At 37.6% G+C, this 19,205-nt stretch overlaps 1 protein-coding gene across 1 annotated transcript; it reads right to left on the bottom strand.

Annotated features, from left to right (window-relative positions):
• Nucleotides 1–5,693: 5,693 nt before the first annotated feature.
• On the bottom strand, nt 5,694–18,782 carry NCKAP5 (NCK-associated protein 5; the record flags this gene model as incomplete). Its single annotated transcript, XM_010295553.1, has 5 exons — nt 18,615–18,782; nt 15,274–15,465; nt 10,932–14,779; nt 10,069–10,246; nt 5,694–5,772 (listed from the first exon to the last, which is right to left on the bottom strand). Coding segments are annotated over exons 1-5 (4,465 nt in total), but the record flags the coding sequence as incomplete, so codon positions are not given.
• Between the last annotated feature and the right edge of the window lie 423 nt (nt 18,783–19,205).

Here is a 19,205-nt window from a genome sequence, read left to right as displayed (position 1 = left end):
CCACGAGCCGCCAGTTTCTCCATTAGAATGCAGTGGCAGACACTGTCAAAGACTTTACTAAAGTCCAGGTAGACAATGTCCACAGCCTTTCCCTCATCCACTAGGCGGGTCACCTGGTCATAGAAGGAGATCAGGTTGGTCAAGCAGGACCTGCCTTTCATGAACCCATGCTGGCTGGGCCTGATCCCTTGGTTGTCCTGCAGATGCCCTGTGAGCACTCTCAAGACCAACCGCTCCATGATCTTCCCCGGGACAGAGGTCAGGCTGACAGGCCTGTAGTTCCCAGGATCCTCCTTCTGGCTTTTCTTGTAGACGGGCGTCACACTGCCAAGCCTCCAGTCTTCTGGGACCTCCCCTGTTAACCAGGACTGCTGATAAATGATGGAGAGTGGCTTTTTTAGGTTCTTTTAAATGATGGAGAGTGGCTTCGCAAGCTCCTTCACCTGCTCTCTCAGTACTCTGAGAGTATGTAGTATCTTGTGGTTCCAGTGGAGCAGATAGCACCAACAACACCCAGATATATTTTGGATTGCTACTACCGATTTTGGCATAATTAGGTATTTTCTCTTTAGAGTGCCCACAATGCTCAAGCAAACTTCAGTTCTGTTCAGATTTTTGTTTAATTGATTTTATTTTTCCCAGTGATGTCATTCCAAGGACAAAACCTACCTGCAGTGATGTCTCTGATGTCAAAGCTCAACAGGCTTTTATTAAAGAATGAATCTGGCCTTTTAGTTCAGTCAGTGACATATTAAAGATAACACTTGAAAGCAAAACGTTTGCAGTTCAATAAAGTAATTCCTTTAGACGAAGTGTCCATGCTTTCAAGTACTCCCTGAACTTCAGTGCTTTACAACAGAAGTGCCTGTTTGATTCATTTAGGAATTGCTAAGGATAGAATGACCACTGGAAATCCACTATGGTGAATAAACATATTTACACATAGAAATATCTGTGACAAAATAAAGAATCCCTGTTCTTTGTATTGAAACCTGACTATAAATTTAAGAATAGACTTGAAACCTTCTCAGACACCTCTCATCAGCCTATTTAGGCTGGTGAATACAGGCTGAGATGGTGTTTTGTGTGAAGCTTGAGTATATCATTAGCAAAAAGCATATTCAATGTTGACTCGCTTCTCTAGCAAATTTGTCACCCATTAGGGGTGAGAAAGAGAAAAGGAAACTGGACCCAGAGAAATTATTATCATGCATCTTTCAAACACGGGGTTTAGTAAATCACCAAAGTGTTGATGTCTGAGAAAGTGGCACACTCAGTCTTTCTTCCTTCAGCATCAATATAGGTTTATATCAACACTATGAAGAATGATATGATTAATTATGACTAACTTTCCTCTTCATTACAGAGAGAGAGAGAGAGAGAGAGAGAGATGCCTAAAAAGAAAACAAGGTCAGGAACCTTTTAATTTGTGTATAACCTGTATAGCCAAAAATACTTTTGCTTCTTCAAAGTGCCTGTATTTTAGACTTACAGTTGAATATTATAATCAAGGAAACTGTCTTTGGTATGACTTACTGTACACCATATTATCATGTGAAGTTGTCTGCAAGATTGAATTCTTCAGTAATTAGCATTTGTTTACTTGTGCCATGGATTTTTGGCTTTTCCCTTGAAGCTGTTTATCAATGAAAACTCTTAATGCATTATAATTAATACAATCACACTTTTCCAGGAGTGGCTGCTAATTTGAAACAGTACATGAAATATGAAACATTAAACTTTCTCACAAATGCTTTTTTTTCCTCAAGATGTCCAATTATTAATTTCTCTATGCAAAGGTGTCATTTGTAGGTGTCTTGTCATTTTTTTGGCCACTGTAACAACGGAGGAATTAAAGACAAACACTGACACTTCTTCTCCCTTCAGGGAAATAGAATTCTTTTTCTTTGTAAAATGAAGGCTTTTTTATGTTTACATGGGACCAATACTGTCAAGAGCTTGACGCATCGTCTTTGCGTTCAATAAAATAATTTTATTTATAGAAATACTTGGAGACCATGCTGTACCTGTCTGAGCTGGGGATTCTCTCATAACATAAAGGGAAAGTCAACCTTTTTATCATGTCCTTCTTATCCAGTACGTTAGCATTTCCCACCTCATCACTCTTTCAAAACCCAATTATTTTATTGCAAAGGGCTTGAGGAAGGAGCTCTGAAGATGACTGGATCTGAAAGTGATACTTGTGGTTTCTTAGGTCTCCTGTCTATAGGATGTGGGAGCACAACATAGCATCTCTGCTGCCAGGGCCACATTTGGCATTCTCACTGACAGTACAGTAAAAACATTCAGGGTTTAACATATTTTTGAATACTTTAAAAAATGTTTTAAATATATGTTTAAGTACAATACAGCACAATACAAATGAACACTTCCTATGGAAATGATCATGTGTTCCTGAGATACAGGTATACTAGAAGGGAAATTGTATATTACTGTGCATTCTTAGATTTTTTCAATTTAGCAGATCCAAAGAGTCAGCAAAATACTTACATTTGTTTAGATCAACAACTAACAATAAATTAAAAACCTAGCAGCTGGCATTTTACATGTTTGTTGTTTAAGACACCCAGGAGTATCTCATTATTAGAAAGTGATGAACCAGCACTGTCTTACATAGTACCAACCTTGAAGACTGTTCAGTTATATGTATCTTGTTTATTAACTAACTGGGCAGAACTGATGTCAGTTTAGGTATTTTACAGTGACAACTACAGCAACATGTGTTTTTCCTATTATTGCTTTACCATAGTAAATAACATCTTCCCTGCTTAATCATAGCCTTTCTAAGTCCCCTATACATTCAGCTCTATTTTGTTAACAGTTTAGATCAATACCAGTAGAATAAACTCATTAAAGTACAGATACAAAACCACAGTGAACTTTGTTTTCTTAAAACAACTGATGGTGAAGAATGCATTAAGAAATGAATTTACAGCCCACTGAAGTTTTCAAGATTTCAGAGATGTTCCTGTTCTGCCAGAACTCCCAACACTGTGAAACTGTTCCATGAAAACAACAGACTAAAAGTCTCCACCAGGACATGAACTGCTCAAGGGACAGAGCAACTGCCCTCTTTGATCAGGCTAAGGAGCTGGCTCACTATTAGGTGTCTGATGGCAGTGAGGCATAGCATTTACAGAGCCATCCTTCCTGTATTATTCCCTTATGCTTCTGACAACCAGAAGCTTAGGAGTTCATAAAAAAGAAAGCCAAATTTGGCACGCTTGCATCTCAGGTAGTTCTCCATACCAACAAGATCTTTATTACCTTCACAAGTCCTTCCTTGCGTATGGTTTTGACTAAAAATCACAAGCTGACATATGAAATGTTCCAAATTAAAGTTTCTTAAAACTGCATAGAATTTCAGTCTTGAAAAAAAATCAGTATCCTTCTAGGAAAAACTTTTGTATCAGAAAAATGCCAGAACCTCCGTCAAGGAATTTGATAAAAGAATCTGAATGAGACCTAGGAAAGCTTGCTATCCACAAAGAGCAATGTGGGCATAAGCAGGAAAAATACCAATGTAAGATAAAACATAGCCTGATGAGAGTGGTATAAATACAGCAAGATACTGATTTAGGAGTATTCAAGAAGTGCACTTTGATCCACGCTTCTACCTGCTGAAATAAGTAATGACTGGTACATTCTCCATTAGGACTCGCTGTACTAATATTAACATTTTCTTGAACTTCTATTATTTTTACTGTGCCAATACTACCTATTGCACATAACGTCTCCCATCATCAAAGAGTTTTGTGACATTAACAACTAGATCCGCAGAACAAACTCCTTGAGTTATTCTAGATGGTTTGACAAGGCAGAACAGGGATAGCTGGCATCCTCTGTTGAGCCTTTAAGAGATGGCATTGTCTAGGGGAAAAAAGATGCTTTTGTAATTGGTATAATTCATACGATGGAAAGGTCTTTGTATGAGCTATAGGAATTTGTCAAGGATGGCACTGCCTGGCATCTCTGTAGCACTACATACCGAGGTCTTGTAGAGACCTGGGCCACAGACCTGCCTGTCACTTTATCCATATCATCAGCCCTGATAAAGGTGAAGAAAAAGGTCTTTGCAAAAAAGGCCTTTGGTGCACAGGAGGGCTGGAACCACAGTGATGACCTCTCCCAGCTAACCAAGGGCCTTGTGAACCCAAGGCACTACAGAAGTCTGACTTTGGGGAATGCCAACCAACCTGCTCCGTAACCACTATGTCCTGTCAGAGACTCAGATTTGGTGCCTGTGGGAGGAGCAAAATATTAAAGCCCTCAAAAGCCACCTGAATGACATATTATAGGACACAATAACAAAGTAATATATCAAAATATATAGCAATTAGGTCTCAGCCACAACTACCAATTACACTGATGAACACTAAGGAAGCACTGGAGTCTTTTCAGAAAAAAGCTCTGCAAATAGCTCTTTTTTCTTGTTCAGTATCTGGATTAAAAAATGAAACCAAAACATTTCACATCAATTCAAAGTAAAAGTTTTGAGAATTTTGGGGCAGAGGCAAAATAATTATTTCAGTCTAAGGAAAAATAATTGAGTTATTCTCTTTTGGGCAATTTCTAGTAACAGGAAGCAAGTCCTTTATTCACAGAGTAAGGAGCATGTTGTTTCTTTTTCAGGGCTAATGCTCACCCACTCACAGAATCCCCTGAGAGTCTTACACTGCATTGTTCAAAGTTCTTGTTATTTAGTTGCTGTAACAAAGCCACGTTATGGCTGGGTTCTTAGAGAGGGAAGAGCTTAGGGATCTTTTCTGCAAGTAAGACAGTCAGAGTTTATTTGGCTGAATTTGGGACTGAAAAGGATGTACAAGTTAATAAAGTATGCAAGCATTTTCTTACTACCCCAAAGAGAAATGTGTTTTGACATGATACCTCTGTTTGGCCCCATTTTCTGGGTTTACAGTATTAGTGCAATGAAAGATCTTCTGGCTAGCAAAATCACTAACCTGAATGAAAACACTGAATCAGATTTTAAGTATTGCTGCAGTCTCTGTCTGCAAAGGAGAACCTTTTTTGTTCGGAGTCAGTTCCTTATATTGGTGACATACTGCTCTAATACAGATCCCAAAGACACTTCTCTTTTGTCCTCCATCGCCTATTAGATATTTTAACATGTACTGTGTTAAAAATTAGTACACACCAATCAAGAAGCAGGGCGGATGGTGTTACCCTTCTGAAAAGCGTAGAGTAAAGGCAACTTTATTTTCAATACAGCTTTAAGGTCTTCTGAACAGACACCTGGTTTGCTACTCCTTCTGGTTTAGTTTAACACAGTAATTATTCTGCTATTCAGAATTTTATTCTGAATTTTACTAATTCAAGGCCAGATGACAGAATTACAGTATATTAGTATTATTCATACTGAAAGTATCATGCCCAACAACCCTCCCGTTAAGCCACTAGTTTTGGAGGCTAAAATGATCTTCATAGCCAGATTCCAAATCCTTTCTGTCAAGCATTGCACTGATCCACAATTGCTAATGGTATGTACTCATCTTTTATATGGCTGGTGAAGTCTGGCTATCCAGGAACAGAGCTAAATGAATGCTAAAGCTGACATGAGGTGGGCAAACAAATAAAGTAATGAGAATTAAACACGTTTTTTTTTCCAAGAACTGAGACAGCAATAAAATCCAGTGTAAAATATAATTTTGTACCTATCACATGACTCTGACATGTAGTCCTTGTCATGGTGTCCTCCTCTTCTTCTTGCAGGTTTTCTGTGACTACTTTAGCCTGTACATAGTACAACAACAAAAGTGAAGAACATCTGTGACTCTGTTTATGTTGCTTCATGATCACTACAGAATATCTTTTCAGAAATAAACCAGAGTGAGGTTACAGGGCAGCTAAGAATGGAATTATACAGCCTGTCTCATTCTATGAACGATATCTGAGGATAACAACTTTAACTTCATTCAAAGTCACAATATACAGCAGTGAAAAAATACCCTTGGAAGATGCACTTCCTCAAAAGAAAAAGTCTTTTTCTGCATTAAAAAAAAAAAAAAAAGCAGCTCAGGTCTCCTGACCTCTTATTTGTTTCTCTCTAGAAATACCATGTTCCAGATTCTATGCTAAAAAAAAATGTGAACTTAATATGTGATGTTGTGGTATTGCTCTAGTTCAGTTTGCAAAAACTGAACTTTGGCATTTTTGCTTCCACCTCTGTTTAAAAGCATTTATTAACTAAACAGAGAAAAACTTAATTTAAGAATGCAGTGCACACTAAGAGCCTGTATGAGTTATTCAAATCCACTAGTTATTCTATTTTTCAGATGAAGGCATATTGTTGCTCTGTTCTTCTGCACTTCTATTTCCCAAGTGTATATATAATCTGAGTATCCGCCTAGCATACTGTGAAAACTTCCACCATAACATGACATCAGTGTCCATAACTCAGATCCAGGGACATATTTTTCTGCCATGACATATAAATCAAATAGGAATAAAGATACTTTCAGGGTGATAAGAGGAGGAAAGCCAGCATGGCAGAAAAAATCACTTTCAATATCTCAGAGATCTTAAATTATTTGTTAATCACTCTCTGCTGTTTTAAACTACTTGCAGCACATTCACAATACCATTAAATATGTTCTGTAATCTAAACCAGGAGAATTTATCATCATTTGCATGAGATATGTTTGACCACAGTATGTATTCTGCTTGTCTGGCTTACAAAAGTAGCCCTATTGACCTCTTGTGACTAGCCTCAGTAAGACATGAAAGACTTGTTCTCTGTGTTTATAAAAGTGCATTTATAATCTCTTAATCCCAGAGATTTGATTACTTCTTTTTTCTTCTGAGATGAGTCTCTTCAGGCTATGGAAAATGAAGAGCAGAGTATGTGATCATTTGGCATTAAATAATGGGTAAGACAATTTCTCACATTTACAGACTGCATGGCGGTCTGTGGCGTGCTGCTGATGTGACATTTCACAATATTACGATAGATCTCTGGGTATTCCCCAAACACACAGAATGCAGACAGACAGTGCTATACAAAACTCCTGGTGTCTTGATTTTGGTGCCACACTTTCACCTCACAAAGTAAAGCCCATGGCTTTTCTAAATTACACTGGGCTGTAATAAAATCACAAAGATGAAATGAAGCAGTGCGGCACAAAAATGATTGTATCTCACCTTAAGCTCCAGCCAAGGACATGAAAAAGTGTTGGAGAATGTGGAATATCCTTGGTGTGGGCTAAAGGATTATGTATTTCTGTTGGCTGGCCTTTAGAGCAAAGTGCTTTTTTGATGAACACTAACGGGAAGTGTATCCCTCTGAAGGTGAATGCACAAGGCCGCCATTGGTGGAACATTGCTTTTTCCATAAATTCAGTGGCAGTCAAGCAATAACATTCTTTGCATGAACAGAAATCAGAGGCAATTGGTGCATATGTTATGGCATAATAGTGCCCCAAGTCTTTACCTGGCACATCATGAGAGAAGAGATTTAATCATAAAAAATTAAATAGGCTTGAAAGGAAAAACTTGGTAGAAAACTAATGTTAAAAAATGTTATGGTCAGGATTTAAAGAAGGAGTATATATATGACATGCAGCTTTGAAATACAGCAGCTTCCGCACTGAACCCATATGACTGTATGCACTTTGCATTGTTCAAAAAAGAAAAGAAATCTTCTTAGTTTAGGGCTTTTCAAAAGATTGATGCTGTTTTCTCCAAAAGCATTCATTTTGTCCTTTTACAAGTAAAAAAATGTACAACAGGCCATTCTACCACATGCGACTGTTTTCAGTCACAGCTATCTCCCGGTCCTTTGCAATCTGCTTCAAAGTAAGCAGACACCAAAGAATAACTGGAAATGATAGTAATAAGATGCATGAACTCTGAATTTAAAGACTTTCCATTGTTTTTCTTGTAGAAGTTTGGAGGACAAGATGAAATATCACATACTGGGGAATCTTAAGCTATTTCTCTTTCATAAATTAGCATTAAGAAGTGTAAGCACGTTTTTAATCTTATTATTCTAGATGTCCTCAGAGTTTTGGTACTAGATATTTCTTCCAGGAATTAACTGTCACAAAAAACACAATATGAAACTCAAAAAGATGAAGCTTATAATGTAACTTAATCTTCAAAAACAACACAAAAAATACTTTGATTCCCAGTGAACAAAAGAGCGTATGGTATAGGACAGGTAATGCCTTTTCCCCATGACTAACATGTCCTTAAAAACTAAACAGCATAATTAGCATTTCTCCATTATTTATGTATATTAAGGACAATCCTTGTAGTTCCCTGATAAAATGAAGTGTGTTTCTTGAAGATATAGTTCAAGTCATAAATGACTATTATTGCTGCATTTAGAAAGACTTCACAAAATGACAGACAAAAAGCGCAGCAAATTATTGCAGCATTAGAAAATAATAAGTTAGAAAGAATACGTAGAAGCCATGTGTAGAGTTTTTTGTACTTCTGTACAGTGAAGATATAGCCCAAGCTGTCAGGACCATATTAAATGGGGCATAGTTAAACTGAGTGGCTCTGATAAGGGGCTCTGCCTTGCTATCAAAGTTCTAGATCAGTTGGATTGAATTTCCTGCATATTGCACATTTCCAGACTTTCATTCTCTCTCTTTCCTTTCAGTGACACTACAAGGACAGCCTTAGATATGCTTATAATTTGTGGTTTTATAATGCAGGAGACATCCACATTTTCAAAGAAGAGATGATACCACGGGAGTCAGGAGGAAAAAGTTTTCAAACACATTCATTCTGCATATGTTCTAAAAGTTTTAAAAAATGACCTTGCAGATGTTCTTAGGAAAGACATCTGCATTATAGTAAAAAACCAAACTTGCCTGAAGTTGAAACTGTGTGTGGGATACTTTAAGCATCCTAAACAACAGTACTAAGCTAAGAGTTTTTCAGTTCCCATTATGAAGCTTTTTGAAATGTGCTTTACTCTCGAAACACATCCCAAAATTTGTATTTCAAATTCTCTCAGATGAAATAGTTGCATGTGCTGTACCTCAGTAACTCAGTTTTATCAGAACAACAAAAGTAATAGCTTCAACTTCATGTTCAGTATTATATTTGGCACAAGTTTTCAGACTATTTTGTGAAAAATGTGATGATTGTTAATAATTATAATAATATGGTCAAGACAGGTATCAGAAATGAGAAAAGAATGCTCATCAAGTTAAAGCATCTCTGTTTTCCTGGTGCTTGGACTTTAAAACAATATGGGAAAGGCCCTTGCCAGGCAAGAAATTGCTCACTAAGTTCTAAGGTTAATTATTAGAAGCTTCACAAGGAAGGGAACCCATTCAGTCTGACTTATGCTACAATCCTAGACTCTGTGTGCACACTTCTCGATGCAGAAAAGTTAGCCACTCACATAACCTTTCAGTAACCAGAATCTAGCAGCTAACAGAAAATAAAATTATTTTTCTTCTAAATTACAACATTCCTACTCTTTGGGTAAATTAAAGCATCAGGTATAGTTAGTACCTTACTGAAGCATAAAACTAACTACAGGGCATTAACAGGGAGATTTTCCATGGTACAAAGAGAGACATGGGGTCAAATGTATGTTTTTGCTTTTGAAAGACTCCCTCTTAAGTGACAAATATTCCCAAATGTGGTCAAATACTTTGCCTTTTCACCATCAGCAGTGCACTTTTTAGGCTTAATGATTTCTATAATGTTCAGAGGAATGTTCAACACTGGCATGCAATTGTCAGGGAAAGGGGAAAAAATGAAAAAAAAAAAAAAGGAAAACGGTCCTATTATTTCACTCTACTACAGTATGATTATAGCATCATTGTGCATATATCTCCACTGGAATTGAATTGCCAGCAGAAGCAGTAGGATCTTCATGACTAGCTGTATAATCTGGCCTACAGTCAAGCTGCCAAATTTTGTATTAATTCACAATTCTCTAGCTACACAAAATCTTTCTATCATATATAAACAGTTATTATCTGTTTGTCTGTACTGGCTATAAGGAACACATCCAGAAGTTAAAAATAAGGTAATAATATCTTCATGTACTAAAGCACTTACCAGGGTCTTATTCTGCATTTCCATATCAGCTCTTGCATTGCTGTTTTTCTTGTGGTTTCCTTGAGAGCTGATAAAGTTGCCATGAAGAGAGGAGCCCTGGGAGCTGCCCTTCGACACACTCCTGTAGGAAACATTATTTGATCCACTTTCTGTCTGCTGAGCTGCTTTCTTATCAACTCTGCAGGTAGAGAGTGATTCCTCTGATAAATTACATTGCCCTTCTTCAATCACTCTACTTTTCCATTCCTTTAATGTTTAAAGTAACCTCTCTGTATCTTTCTGTCTCTAGACCTTTGAGTGATAAATGTTTCTAACTAGCCTTGATCAAATCTGTCACTTGCAATTTCAGGTAGTATATCAATTTAGTCTTTCACATATAATGATTTATATTATATTTGGGACTGCTGTGGGGCAAACGTGAAAATACAGTATAGCAATTGCTAAGTTCTTCTGTGACCGAAGGTTGTGGTAGCTAGAAATGTAATTAATTTTGACTAGTTACCAAGTATATGTTTGCTGGTTACAATACATGAAGATGGAATACATTAAAATATGTGTCTAATTATCCTCTATCTTTACACACCATCTGCCTAGATTCTTGATTTCTGGAATCATTTGAATTTCTATCAACTTGGATGTAGCTTTTAATTTCAAAGGCCATTGGTTTGTTAACAAAGTAACATGACCAAAATTGTCATCTCATTATTAATGTTTTTTCCTGTAGAGATTAAGGTCCTGATAGTGTACCTAATGATTGCTACTATGCATTCTTAGTCTAAAAGGAACATACATTGAACTTAGCATCTGAGCATCTGTAAAGTTACAGTGTACAACACATCCCAAATTGTGTTCCAGAGTTTTACCTGTTTAAAAGCTCTTTCATAAAACTGTCTTTTGGTGAGTACGTAGCAGTGGTGGAACCTTTGACTTGTTCACACTCAACCTCACCAGGCATGTCTTGTGAAGGTTTCATAAATTTGCTCTCCATGACATCAGCTAAAATGTCACCGTTGTCTGTTTTCCTGTTAATTTCATTTTCTATTTCACAGTGTTGTTCAGTTTTCTTTTTTTCTTTTCTTCTCTCTAATTTTGCCTGCTTAATTCCAAATCCTGAAACTTTTGCATCTTTTTTTTCTACCTTTGTTTTAGGAACATCAGTTTTCCTGCTACTCAGTGCTGGGAGCTTACTCTTTCGAAAGCCAAACCAACTAGCTATAGAGGGCCCAGTCTTTTGTTTAGTCTCTGCAGTGGGAGATTTGGTTTGTCCCTGACCCTTTTGCACATTTTCTTGGATGCATAACATGACTTTCTCCTCTATTGTAGGTTGTAGAGCTGGTGAACTCAAAACATCAGTAACCTTCTCAGAGGCTTCTGCTAACTTTAAAGACATTTGTTGTCTTCGTGACTTTGTTGCTTCCGGTTTATGAAGACACTTTAATCCATCTGAGCTTTGAAATGAAATTTGTTTGGAAGATACAGTAGCTGATGCTTCTAACTCCAATTCTGCTGGCAGAACACTTTTTTTACTTACAGATTCGTGTTTAAAACTTTCAGTGCTTTTCTCACTCTGGACAGATAGACTGCGTGCATCTTTCTGAGAAAATAGTTTGTTTCCATCACATTTTGAAGTGTTGTAAAACAAATCTACTTTTGAAGGTGATCTGAAGGGCAGTTTGCTTGGGCTTCCATGCTGGCTATTGCAACTACTCATATTTCCAAGAGAACCTTGTCTAGAGTAAGAATTTTCTGTGGTTTTAGTATATGTAAGAGTCTCTGGTGTCACTGCTGAACCAGGAATGGCCTTTATTTGAAGTCCTTCCATGGCTGAGTTCTGCCTTGTTAGAGAATTTCCTCTATCAGAAGTGTTTGTAATAATCTGAGTCCGTACTTTTCCAAGACCTTCTGTCACAGGGGCAGATGGCTTTTCCCCTGTATGAATGCTAAAACTCTGACTACGAGCTTTTGCTCCATTCATGCCCAGAGCTGGCTTCAAGTGCGACTTGCTGCTAGAAGAAACAGATCTCTTAACTAATTTGTTTTCTAATCCATCTACTCTGTCTACCACCAGGTTGCAGTTTTCATGTGAATGAGGTGATGCTGTATCCATACTAAATCCCACAGTAAAATTATTTTTTACTTCGGTATCAAACATAGAATCTTTTAATTCGGCATCCGCTGCGCCTCTAGTGGTTACACTTACAGATTCATGTTGCTTGTACTTACTTGAACTCACATTACTTTTGGAAGCTGCATTGATACTGTCTTTTTCCTGCTTCCCTGGTACAGTAGAGCTCTTTCGGAGAAGCTGGGGAGATTTGACAAATAATTTCAGTCCTACAGGGAGACGGGTTTTCATTCCTTTCTCATTAGAGTTTTGGGTAGCATGTGCAGTGTCACTATCATGTAACAGTGTTGACAACGGGGAATTGTTTACCTGAGATAGTGAAGGCTCACTTGTGCTTGTTGTATGAGATTGAGGAGTTGCTGCAGGAGTGTTTGGCATCTTTTGTGGCTGATCCACCCCATTGTCACTGGAAATATCTTTTTTGCTGGAATATGCATCTTGTGAAGAAGCTGTTTCCAATGTTGGACAGCCTACAGAAAAGGACCTGGCTGTTTGAAAATCTGTGTTGGAAAAGTCACGATTCCGGTGGAAACCCAGCTGATTAGTGTTTTTTGGGCAGACTTGCTTTGTGGAAACTTTGGAAAGTCCTTGGCGTGCACTATGGGGTTGCTGAGATATGCATTTATTTTGCATAATTGCTTCTGCATTTTCTTGAAGGTAAGATAACTCAATTTTGGCCCCAGAAGATACGCTTTTTGCTTGCATTTCATGACTAGATTGATTATGAAAGCCAGAGTTCACAGTTCCTTTTAACGGTGATGATTTCAGTATATTTTTTGCTGATTCACTGGGATCAGCTCCTCCTAACTTTACTGTTACAGGTGGTGAATGAGCATAATTAGGCCGAATCAACAGGGATGTTGACCTGCCAGGAGGAAGGGGTGGGGATGGTGATCGGCATTCTACAGGTGCTAAATCACAATGAAAGTCTCTGGTTGGAGGTTCTCCATAGTCACCAGGCTCTGTAAGGTGCTGAGGCAACAGTGGTGATGCTGGACTCTGACTCTTTGGATACTTTGACCTGTCGCCTCTGCCTGGACATTTCAAGCCAGGTAGGGGGTGGGCAGGAAGCTTTGGAACTTGGAAGTCAACTTTTGAGTCAAAATTATGAGGTGGACTTTGTGCCTTTTTGAATCTTGAAAGCTTTACAGGTGGCAGAGCAGGTGATTTTTCAAGGGTTGCAGGGCCCACTGATTGAGCTACAGGTGTCTCCTCGCTCACCATCATCGCAGTTTTTTGTGGAGAAAATTTACCTCTGCTGGGTATTTTAGTCAAGTTTGCCTTTTGATTGATTCCTGCATGCACAGTGGAGCTTGAATTCGCCTTGTATGATGCATCATACACTGGCTTCACCAGTTTTTGTCGTGGAGTATTTTGCAGTGTCACTTCTCCACAGCATGAAGGTTCACTGTGGGTTATGGAGGCAACTGTATTTTTATCCCCTGTACTATCCTCAGGTATCTTTTCCTCGGTTTCATCTTCAGGTCTTTCTAAAGCGGTATAGTTTCTAGCATTGGTTCCTGTCTCCAGATCAGTTATTCCCTGAGGTGTAAGTTCAGTATATTCTGCACTGGACCTAGTTTGTGGCTGGTTGATTGAAATTTCATTTCTTGTTACAGTGACAACTCCAGTTTGATGTGAGCTGAATTCAATAGGCTCACCATCCTCAGCATCAAATATTACGGTAATGCACTCTTCAGAAGAGGTCTTTTTTATAACCTTTTGTTGTTTAATGAAATTACATGTCTTTGGCCTAATGTCTGAGTGAGCAGGTATCTGTTTTGCCTCTCTGTTAGTAGATACAAACTGAGAATTCTCAGTCATTTTGAGCATGTCAGAGGTCTTTGTATACTTCTCAGTAAAAGGAGTTGATAATAAATCTGATGGACTTTTCTCATCACTGCTTTCTATATGCAATTCATCCAACACTTCATTGTCATCAGTATCTGAAAGCTGAAAATTAAGGTCCTTCCAGCCTATATTAGCATGGCTTTGATTTAACTGTAACTCAGGCAGCTTTGCTCTGCTGCACGATTTTACTTCTGCCTGAAATCCACTGACAAAACTAGTCAATTTTTCAGGTCTTTCCTTTGAATTAAAATATGAGCTTCTTTCTGGTACATGTTTCCTATTAGGATCCCAGTCAAAGAGACTGTCAGAAATGCTGTGAGTTAATTTGTTACAATAGGTCCTGCAGTCTTTGCTTGGTACTTCCTGCAGCAACAGTAAGGATGAAGGGTCATCATCTGCATCATCATGCGAATCTGAATCGTAAGAGAAAGTTTGGTTATGTTCAAGGCAAATACTTCCTATTTCCATTGGCTTACAATGAGTCTGTTCATTATGGCTGCCACATTTAACTCCAGGGGAATATATTCCTTCATTAGAGTTCATGCAATCTTTGTAACCCCATTTTGATATTACTGAAGGTGATTCAAGTAATACTTTTTGCTTCTGTAATTTCTTCAGCCCTTCTAAGATATGGTTTTCCTTGATACGAGTTGGAGGTAGATCATCTGCAGGACTTGAGAGGTTGCTTGGGAGCGAAGAACCAATGCTTATTCTTTTATCCCAGCTCACAGATGACTGTTAAAACAAAATAGAACTCACATATTACTCACAAGTGCTGTTAATAAAAAGTTACCATTTTAGTAAAAAGATTTAGAAGTGGCATAGGGCATTACATTTCATCCATTGCTATTAATAGCAATGTACTTTTTTAATAAAGGATTTCATAGTGGTGTGAAGGCTGCAGTGCACTTAAAACCTGTAGGAAGAACAATACAAATGGAAGGATTAAGATAAAGAAGAACAACTTGTGAAAGACAGACTAAATGTCAGAATAAATGAGGAAACTGTAAGCAAATTGGAGTGATAAACAACTTGTTAAAAAAAAATTAGAAAGGGGGAGAGTGAGAGGGAGGGAGACATTGGGGAAAGAACTTACTGAGTTTAGTCACAACTGTTTTAAATATAAAAGAGAGAAGAAAGTGAAAAAAATTCCGAAATAGGCAGCTTTTCTATTAATCTTGTTTCAGATTAACTTAAGATAATAAATGAAGAAAATGAAGTTGATTTACCCTTTTGCTGCAGGTCTTCCCATCATTCCAAGTGTAGGAGGAACCACTGGAATATTCACTGCAAGCACTTGAGAGGGAGAGTTCACTGCTACTGCAGCTGCTCCGGGGATATAGGTGGTTAGGACCTGTCATATTTAACTGACTCTGGCATTTCAAGACAGGTATACTAGATTTCACATTCTGCTGGCACTCCTAAAATATGAGAAGAAACAGAAATATATTATGGCTGGAAAAAGATCATCTAAATTCCCCCTGATTAAGAAGGACAAAGAAAAAGCAAGTAAGCTACTTACACCTCCCTATTATGCCATTAGCATCTAGTGAATTTAATACAGAGAACTAAATTAAAATTGCTAAAATTTTCATTTGTTGGGGGAAAAATCCACAATCCTCCATGTTTTCTTCTTTATTTGCTAACCAGTATTCTGCTCTTCTTTTGTTAAAGATTATTCTGAGTCTATTTGAATTATGCGTTGTAAATAAGCAGGGTGCTCCAGTAAGATACGGAAAACAAAGTTGTAAGAATACAAGTACATCTTGACAACTGCATTATAGCCCTACAATGTAACAGATGAGGCTGTACACCCTGGACAAGGTAAATTAATTTAGTATCCCAACCAGAATGTCCACTGAGAATGGAATCTCTCCATTACAGTCTAATTTTGGTTTCCTATCTAGTTCAAAGCTTTGTCTAAGAAACTCTCTGACGTAGGACAATCCATCTTTGTGTCGCTTGCAGACAGCTGAAGCCTCTTGCTTATGCAATTTATTGACACTTTATGGCTGCCTTTAGTACTTGTGTAGTTATCGCCCCTCTCCAAATGCAATTTCAGCTGACTGTGACTAAGTGCCAGCTTTGAGGAAGAGAGTAATGAAGAGCAGATAGCACTTTAGGTAAAATATTAAACCTCTGTAGGAGTATCTAGGATGCCTTTAATTTGTTTTCAAACTAATACTCTTGTGCCTAACAGTGTTAGAGCTACTTTAATGTTAAGTGCCTGCACCATTGTGTTACGCTATTCTCCAGTTTCCTTACAGAATCAAACATCTTTTTAATTACCAGGAACATGAGACAGAGTAACATGATTCTGTTTCATAAAACTTTGCTTTGGATTTCATTAAGGCAGAATAAAATTGTGCAAGCTCAAACAATATTTATTGATTTTTGTATGTAGATGTAAGCCAAATTAATTTTGCTCAGATGAAAATTTTACCTTTATATTCAGGAAGACAAAAGAAAACTAAAGTTATAGAATCCACAAAACAATTATCAAAACTGTATATGCAGTAGACACAGCTTCTTCATGCAAATCTCTGGAAAAATTCTCAGTTTGTAGGCACTTCTCATACACTAACATGTTTATTGGACTTCTGCTAATTTCTTCCATTTATTCCCCTATGTCCTCCCATTTATGACTACTAGGGTTGAACCTTTTTTCAGTTAAATGGGAGAGAGCGGAATTTTTACTGCTGAGGAGTTCATCAGTACAACTGCTCATTGCTCAACTGACATAATAATGTTCTGTTTTTGACAAACGTAACTACAGGGCAAATCATTATTCTCTGTCACAGGTGAAACCTATGAATGGGAAAATCATTTAGAGGTAGCAAGAGCACATTTCACCTCTGGGAGTTACTGGTACATGTCCTCCTAGGAAATCAAATGGATGCAGGAGGAATAGCCTTTAAATCCACTGGCTCTGGGAAGAATACATCTTTCGGCATCAGAGGCAGACTGATGCCTGTGGTTTTGGCTCTGAAACAGACTTTCTTGCTTTGTTGAGACAAATGACTCTTTATTTCTGACATTGTTGTTCCCGTGGGAGACCTTCTCTCATCAGCTTCCTCAGCTATGACGGCGTCATTCCCTGTAAGGTTGACTGTATAGAGGCCAATGGCAGCACCTGCTTGTTCTGGCTATTTCGTTGCCTTTCAGCTGTGGCATTGGGAAAACATGTCATGTCAAATTTCTGCCCTTTATACTAGGCTATGTCCCAGCCATCATAGTGTTTAAGGGAATGATGCCTGTAAAATCCGTTCCTATAAGAATCTCCTGTAGGAGAAAAGAGGAGATCACAGCACACTGACAAGTACTGCCTTCCCTTCCTGTCATCTTCAGCTAATCTGAGAGCCTTTCCGTCCCCTCCCTTTGTTTCCTTTGCACCTAAAGAGAGGAGAAAGGCATTTGGTCCTACAGTTTTAGCATGGGAAAAAATTGAGATATCTAAGCAAACCAAAAGAACAGTATATTACTGTAATGATCTTTATTGTTTAAGACATGAGAAAATGTGCAAAAAATATCATGCCATTACAGATTCTGAAGTAGGATATCTACCCAATTTCTAGATGCATTCAGATCACTAAAGAGAGAGTGGAATGTTCTGCAACTTACCTTTATTGTCTAAATTATCCAAGAAAGTACTTTGAATGATATATTTCTGATGCATTAATTAAATATACTTAACTTCCATATACAACTATTAACTGACATGGTGAAATTTTAAATTTTTGTAATCATGACTCTTAAGTCATTACCTTTAACAAAATTAGAGTAAAAAGTCCTGAACATAGTATTATAATTTAAATACATAATTTTTGCTAGAAATCACAGAAAATTGAAAGAATCAGACTATTAAAGACACAAAAATCTGTATTAGAAAAACCTAACCTGAAGGCTTAATTACATATCATGCAAAGGGTTGTTAGCATTTTTGTGAACATTTGAAACAATGCCTTTTCATTAAAGTATGTATTACAAAGGAGATTACATTTTTGTTGACACTACTATACTTCAAGATCAAAGGCACACACAGGTTCAATGTTCTGCTCTTGTCCTCTTTGTTTCCCTCTATCTTTATGTGACTTTTGTTTTTAAAGCTACTTTTTCTCTTTGACAACATGAAAGCCACACTGGCTAACGTTTTGCCAAATAAGCACACTGGCTAACCCCATCTGAAAAAAATATGCAGACCCTATGAATTTTTAAAAGTTCATACATAATATATCATAAAAGTAGGATGAATAATATGGTGTATGGGCTTTAATAAAAAGCGCCTTGACTATTTCTCAGAGATTCTGAGATGTAATCAATACCCAAAAAGGTTTCTTAGGGACACTGCTAAGATTTACGCTTTTTTGCACAGAGTGACACTATCTGCTTACTATATCAACTGAGGACACGATATTGAATTTCAGAGAACAGAAGTAAGAAGGAGTATTGTTATCTGACTCAACAGTGTTTCAATTCGGAGATCAGCTTTACAGCTCATCCCTGACATCAGACTTCAGAAGCTAAAAGGAGGGTTCCAAATGAGAGGTACAAGGACAGCACAAAAACTCACGTGAATCTGAGCATCAGCAGTTCGAGATTGCATCAGGCTTCTGTTTCGTTCTACTTCTGAAAGCAAATCCCCAGATGAGAGGTCTAAGATGCGTGAATGGAGTTTCTGGGGGAGCAGAAGGGAATGAGCAAAGCGTAAGCATTTGTCAAATATGCAGCAAATCAGCATTTTTAAAACTCCAAACTCTGCTGTTAAATCTCAAGGGAAATGAAGACCCTGAGGTAAAAGAGGATTTGTTCTAATTTGAAATGGTGCTATTTGTGATTACTTTGTGCAGGACTTCCTGTCTGCAGAACAGATCATTCTTCATCCAAAACAAACTCTACTTTTTCTTCTAGTCACTGTTTTGCAACTTATCATTATTTCACATGCAACAATGACAAATGAACACGAGTCACACTACTATCCATAGAGTTTGACAGGTTTCAGGAAAAAGCATAAAAATGAACTACAAAATTAACATTTATAAATCAATCAACATGTTAAAGTTGTTTTATTTACAAGCTGTTACACCTTGAGTGAATGATTGCAAAAGTGACCCTATTTTTAAACAGCATTGATCTGCTGAAGGCCTCCCTTGCACGCATTTTA

This window comes from Phaethon lepturus, unplaced genomic scaffold (assembly GCF_000687285.1).
Source record: "Phaethon lepturus isolate BGI_N335 unplaced genomic scaffold, ASM68728v1 scaffold50039, whole genome shotgun sequence".
Taxonomy (NCBI): Eukaryota; Metazoa; Chordata; class Aves; order Phaethontiformes; family Phaethontidae; genus Phaethon; species Phaethon lepturus.
The sequence above is the reverse complement of the archived record's forward strand: the minus strand, read 5'-3'. Positions and strand labels throughout refer to the sequence as shown.